This window comes from Aulostomus chinensis, chromosome 5 (assembly GCF_037954235.1).
Source record: "Aulostomus chinensis isolate RoL2024-O1b breed Wild chromosome 5, RoL_Achi_v1.0, whole genome shotgun sequence".
NCBI classification, from domain to species: domain Eukaryota; kingdom Metazoa; phylum Chordata; class Actinopteri; order Syngnathiformes; family Aulostomidae; genus Aulostomus; species Aulostomus chinensis.
In genome coordinates, this window is record NC_141324.1 from 9,049,452 (window position 1) to 9,055,451 (window position 6,000).

A 6,000-nucleotide genomic window follows, 5' to 3' on the forward strand; every position below is an offset into this window, starting at 1 on the left:
AACTCTCCTGGCTACTGTAGCGATACATCGGTGCTGTAACACTGCTACAGACACCGGGTGAATGTCCTTTATGTGCAATAACGTCCTCAAAATGTGCAGGGATGGGCAATAATAATCTAATCTGCTGTATTTAAACACTCATTTTATTTTCTTCATGATTTGTTTTTTGTTTTTTTTTACAGTTATTTTAAGTATCTTTAAAGATCGTCATGTTTTTGAATGTACCACTGTAGACACCAAAGTTTGTTTTCCAGCTGTGCAACAACAACAAAGTCATTGAACTGAATTATTTGTGGTTGGGCACATTTCTTTTCATTATTCATATAAAACTTAAGACTATTAACAAAGAAAAAGTTTGTGGAATTCAAAATATTTTTCTTTTTACAACAAATACGTTCAAAAAAATACTTGGTTCCTGTCCGTCCATGCACACACAGCCTGCCAACAACCATCCTCTGTCTAAAATGGAAGGTGTTTCCAGTCTCTTCATCCAGCTGATCAACAGGCCTCTCCTCTGGCCTGGAGCGCAGTGAGGGCTTGCAGCTCTGCAGGAAACCTCTCAGCCAGGTCTGGGTTGGCCTGCAGGAAGTCACGCAGCCTCACCAACTGCTCTGCCTCCTGTGGAGGAAAGAGAGCTTCTTGAGGTTACGTGTACAAGAAGGCTGGTCCTCTTCTGCTGCAGCGGCCTCAACTGATCATGTCTATTCTGAACCCAGATGTTTATTAGGCCACTGGACGGACAGATGTGATTGTTTCTGACGCTGAAGGTGGCGAAATAAAGGAGTTACGCACACCAAGGTATCTGGTGAGGAGCTTCACACTGGAACGACCAATATCAAGAAAAGAAAGAGCAGCAGATTCAAAATGACGCATCTGGAGCCTGGAGTGTGCAACTCTTTCTTTTCTTGATGGTGATCGATAGGCATCACATGGAAGGGGGGTCAGTTTAGCCTGAACAAGCTAACAGCAGCCTTGACTGAGCTAAATGAGCTAAAAGAGGTACGAAAAGAGAGACGAGTTTTGTTTAAGGGGGTAAAAAAGCATGTTTGCATAAAGGAAGAAAGATGTGACTTGTTTTTGAAGAAGAATAAAGACGAGAGATCCTCCAGCAATCGACGTGGAAGAGTGACTGGAGCCCCGCTCGACTCTGAGGTCTTGACTTAAACTAAACTCGAATTGTATCTGATTAGATGACAGCTGAACTAATTTTTCGTACCATTGTAACTGTGTCATCTTCAGCAGCAGCAGCATGCAACAACCCTGTCAGGCTCTCTTCTAACAACTCAGCCTCCCATTGGCTGATTAACTCGACGCTGGTCTCCTGCATGTCTTCAGAGGGCAGTGGAATCTCAGCAGCGTAGGCGCAATCCCTCTGGTCCCACCCAGAGACACGGATGGACAAATCCACAGTCAGCATCTGGAGGGAAACACACACACGAGAGGTGTGACTGATCACATCACAGCAGAGGCGCTCACACACACATACACACGCACACACACACACACACACACACCTGGATTATCTGATACTGAGCTGTCGTCATCTCGGTTACTTGGCTGAAAAGTTTCACAAAGTTGTTCAGAGTCGTGCGGAAGTTTCTCATCCACTCATCGCTCACATTGAACTGAGAAGAATGCATCAACTTGTTCCTGGATTTGATCATCTAGAAACACACACACACACACACACACACACACACACACACACACATTGGAGAAAGACTTTAAGTAATTCACTGAGTGGAAAAGCTTTTTCTTCCCTGTCTTAATGTTTTCTGAAGCCTAAGACCAACATGTAGGAGCATTTATTCCTGACTGCCGCTGATGACTGCTTTTGCATCAGCGCTTTGTCCAGCCTCCAGTGAGGGTTAGCATCTCACCTCAGAGCTCAGGGGGGAGGGTTAGCATCTCACCTCTGAGCTCAGGGGGGAGGGTTAGCATCTCACCTCTGAGCTCAGGGGGGAGGGTTAGCATCTCACCTCTGAGCTCTGTTTCAGCATAGATGGCTAGAAAACACTCAAAAATGAATAAACAGGACAGCAAAGGTTTCTCTGTGGCGTAGGGATGTAATGTGGGCGTGTCTTCACATTTGTTGGGCGTTGCTCTGCAGCATGTAAACATGAGTATGACTGGAAGTAGGCCCGCCTCCTACTAGTCCACTAAACTTGAAAACAATAAACCAAAACTGAAACTATTGGGAGTCTGGCTGAGATGAAGGCCAGACTAGAGTGAGGGGGCGGTGACGGAATGACGCCGCTGGTCCTTGCTCTGAATCCAGGAAATCCTCTGAGAGGCTGAAGGTCAAAGGTGAAGGTGAAATGCAAACCCTTTTATTTACCTGTTTAATTTTTTTTGCATTCAGACCTCAGAATAATTCGAAGGTACGTTTAGGATGGGTGGTGAACCCACAGGTCTGGTCATTCCTGCACTGGAACATTTGTGGAGTCCTGAAGCCTTTCAGTTTCGTTCTTCATAGAATTCATATTGTAAAAGAAAATGCTTTTCTATGTGGTTTTCAAGGCTGTGTTTTTTCCCCAACATGTTCATCATCAGAATAATAAATTCCTGCTTCGGTCGCTTGGCTGGTGTCGTTAACTCCAGTCCATAAGAGGCTCGACCGGGTTGAAAACCAACCAAATGTTCAGTTTCCCTTTGCTGGTTGTTCTGACTCACCATCACTCGCAGTCTTACTTACAGAAAGTAATCTGATTACTAACCTTCATGTAATCATAGTTTCATCTTTTCCTACAGGTCCTTCTCAAATCATCCTTCTGTACCAAGTCTTTCATAACATTTTTATTATTATCATTATTATTATTGTTCTTGTTTACTTCCCTGACTTGTTGTGCTCAACGACAGCAGACGCTGGTAGGTTCATTGAGCGGAACCGTGCGTATCAACTGCTCTCACGCGGCGTGTCGGCGTGTTTACCTCCATGACAGGTTTGGGCTCCACAAACGAGAAACAATCACAGTGGTTGATGAGGTTAAGTAGAGCAGAGGCGTCGAACTTGTCTGCCTTCACTTTCCCCTGACCGCGTGGCATATAAGCCTACAGAGAGAGTGAGTGAGTGAGAGAGAGAGAGAGAGGGAGAGGGAGAGAGAGAGGGAGAGAGAGATGGAGAGGGAGAGGGAGAGACATCCATTCAACTCAAGTGAGTTCATCATGTCTGCTCCCTGGAGTCTCTCTCCTTGCAGTCCCATCTTCTACCAATAAGTGACATCATGCAGATTTGACTGGTTCACTTCTTCCAGCAGACGCACATCTGCGGTCCAACAACGAGCCTCAGGGCAGGCGTTTGATATCAGCAGGGTTTAAAACCAGAACAACCCCTCCGTCCTCTAGTCTGCACTGAGCCTGAATCCGCGCTAAAAAAAAAAAAAAAAAAACACAAGTGCAACAAAAGAGCTGTTCTGAATACTTCCAACTCTTCAGTGTCTTGACATCTGGGCAAACAGTAACCAGGTGTGCTCCTATGATGTCACACACCAACCTTTTGGGTAACACCTGTATTTGCCCCCCAGAGTCAGATGAGATGTTGGGGAGCTCTGAGACCAGCTGAGCGCTAGTTAGCTTAGCACAACTAATGGCAGTGGGTGGGAAGTGTTAGCATATCTCTGTCAAAAGTCATCAAATAAACATTCCATCGTTCTTCCCCTGCATTAAAACAACTGAGGTGGAACAAATTTAAAATACGAAGCTGTGCAGGATCAAGATCAGAACTACTTTCCTGGCTGGCGTAGTGATTTGATGCAGCACCTCAACAAGCGCCACTGTAACTTTAACCAACTGCTTTGTTGACATTTGCAGTCGAAGAGCGACCGCTGCTGCTAAACCTGGTCCACCTTTCAGAGAGGATGAGGAGGGGTGTTTCAGCAGATCCTGAATCAGTCTATTTGATGACTCTTGAGGGAGGTCTGCTTACACTTCCCATCCACTGCTGTTCATTGTGCTAAGCTAACTAGCGGTCAGCTGGGTCTTAGCTCTCTAATGCGGCATGGGGGTGTGGGGGGAGTGGGGTTACCTTGGCTAGTTCCCAGTGGTTGGTTCTCCAGGAAGGAGGGGAACAGTTGTCCCAGTTGATGGTGGTAGTGGGCCACCGCTGGTGTTTCAGGATCTCTCGCTGCCACTGTGAACATCCCGCACACACACGCACCAGCTGGAGACACAAACACACACACACACACACACACGCGTCTTTCATATGTGTCTGTTAACAGCTTCATGTTATTGTTCTGCTAGCAGTGCTGCTCGTGCCTCCCTGGGACCGCTGGGACGGTCACTTTGACGAAGTACACCTGCTTCCACCGCAAAAATGGCTGCTCGGAAAAAGGGAACCACCACCATTTCTTTTGCATTCATCACATGGACATTACTGCAATACACGTAGTATTTGAAAACAAATACATTTGCAGTGTTGTTACGGGAGCATTAAGACTTGTTGTTTTTTTTAAAGAGAATAATTAGAAAAATGGACCTGTGCAGGATGTGAAGTTTTAGCAACTTTCTGTTCTGATGGACTTGATGGGCCGGGGGAGGGGGGGGGGGGGGGGGTCCAGGGACCATTTATTGCAACACCTGACATGTTGGATTATCCAGCACCATCAGATATGCTGATATTTTAATAACTGACTTGGCAGATGACGTTATTATCTGCAAAAGACAAAGGTGATGTATCGAAACTTTCTACATTCTGAATGTAACAATAAAACAATGTAAAATTTGAAAATGTAACTTTTTCCAAAAAAACAAAAAACGACCACGAATGCTGCATTTATCAACCTGTCATCATCATCAGGAACAAATGGAGGAACCCGCGCTGACAGAACTTCCGTCACACCGATGACGTCCACACCTGACCTGCACTTCCGTAATCAATCATTCACGCAAGAAGAACCAACAGCAGAATCACCGCACGTGTTCGCGGTAGTTCTCAGAGCACCGCGTCCGGTGGGCGCCGGTTGCTCTCACCTGAGGAAAACAACCCATAAACATGAGTATGACTGGAAGTAGGCCCGCCTCCTACTAGTCCACTAAACTTGAAAACAATAAACCAAAACTGAAACTATTGGGAGTCTGGCTGAGATGAAGGCCAGACTAGAGTGAGATCTTTAATCCACTAAAGATTAGTAAAATTCTTTAGTGGAAAACCTGACGCAGCTGAGGAGTTTCTCTCAGGTGAGTTGGCGCCCTCGTACCTCCCAGACCACAAAGCAGTCCTGTGACTTCGTTTCCTTCTCACTGTCGAAGCCAACAATCCACGCAGGAATTGAATTGTTGATGCGATGACAGCCGCGATCCTGCACGGACCGCTCACGCTGTGGTTCCGGTGTCGGTGGGCTCCCGAGTCAAATTCAGTTCTGTGGCCCCACGGGGGGTTGGCCGCAGCTCTTTGACCGGAGTCAGAATCAGACATCAGGGGCTCAGTCCTGATCCACCCACCTGGTTCCCTCTGGGCTGGCAGGAGGACGCGCACGGACTCCGGAGACGGGGCCCGAGCTCCAGGAGACCTCCGTGGAAGTCTCGCATCCGGCCGTTGATGAAGGGATGAAGAGCATCCTTGACGATGACCAGGCACCGCGAGGCCTTCAGCCAGTTCGTGTACCCTCGGTCGTTGAGGCGGGCCACCAGGTCGTCGTAGACCATCTCGGCCTCCCTTCTTCAGGTCGCAACAAAACAGCGAACAAGTCTCGACACCAACCCTCCTAGTCAGCTCCGCCCAACGAGCGCAGCTCCTGCAGCGGCCGCCAGATGGCGCCGTTTACTAAGGAAAGGCTTCAGTCTGCTGCAGTTTCTAAAAGGAGACAGCAGGTGGCGCAGTTACTCGTTTTAGCGTGGAGCCATCGTGACGTCACAGCAGCTGTTTAGACATGAAACTCAGAGAACCCGTGATGGTTCTGCACCTGAGTAGAACCTCCACTGATGTCATAGTAACCTCCGTGTCTCACAGCAAAACGGCTCCCGGGACGAAGGTCTCTCTTTGTGGGCCAAAAATGTGAA

At 47.4% G+C, this 6,000-nt stretch overlaps 1 protein-coding gene across 1 annotated transcript; it reads right to left on the bottom strand.

Annotated features, from left to right (window-relative positions):
- Positions 1–125: 125 nt before the first annotated feature.
- On the bottom strand, positions 126–5,710 carry LOC147261100 (uncharacterized protein CXorf38 homolog). Its single transcript, XM_086204831.1, has 6 exons — positions 5,443–5,710; positions 4,025–4,159; positions 2,932–3,051; positions 1,515–1,664; positions 1,217–1,417; positions 126–618 (listed from the first exon to the last, which is right to left on the bottom strand). Exons 1-6 carry the CDS (start codon positions 5,644–5,646, stop codon positions 499–501), a joined length of 930 nt encoding a protein of 309 aa, XP_086060957.1. The 5' UTR covers positions 5,647–5,710; the 3' UTR covers positions 126–498.
- Between the last annotated feature and the right edge of the window lie 290 nt (positions 5,711–6,000).

What these genes read in the sequence shown, in the direction of transcription:
- LOC147261100 (XM_086204831.1), bottom strand. Translation starts at nt 5,646, where the DNA reads ATGGTCTACGACGACCTGGTGGCCCGCCTCAACGACCGAGGGTACACG. An exon ending in CTCAGTATCAGATAATCCAG is followed by an intron (nt 1,418 to 1,514) that starts GTGTGTGTGTGT and finishes GTTTCCCTCCAG; the next exon opens with ATGCTGACTGTGGATTTGTC. An exon ending in AAGATGACACAGTTACAATG is followed by an intron (nt 619 to 1,216) that starts GTACGAAAAATT and finishes TTTCCTCCACAG; the next exon opens with GAGGCAGAGCAGTTGGTGAG.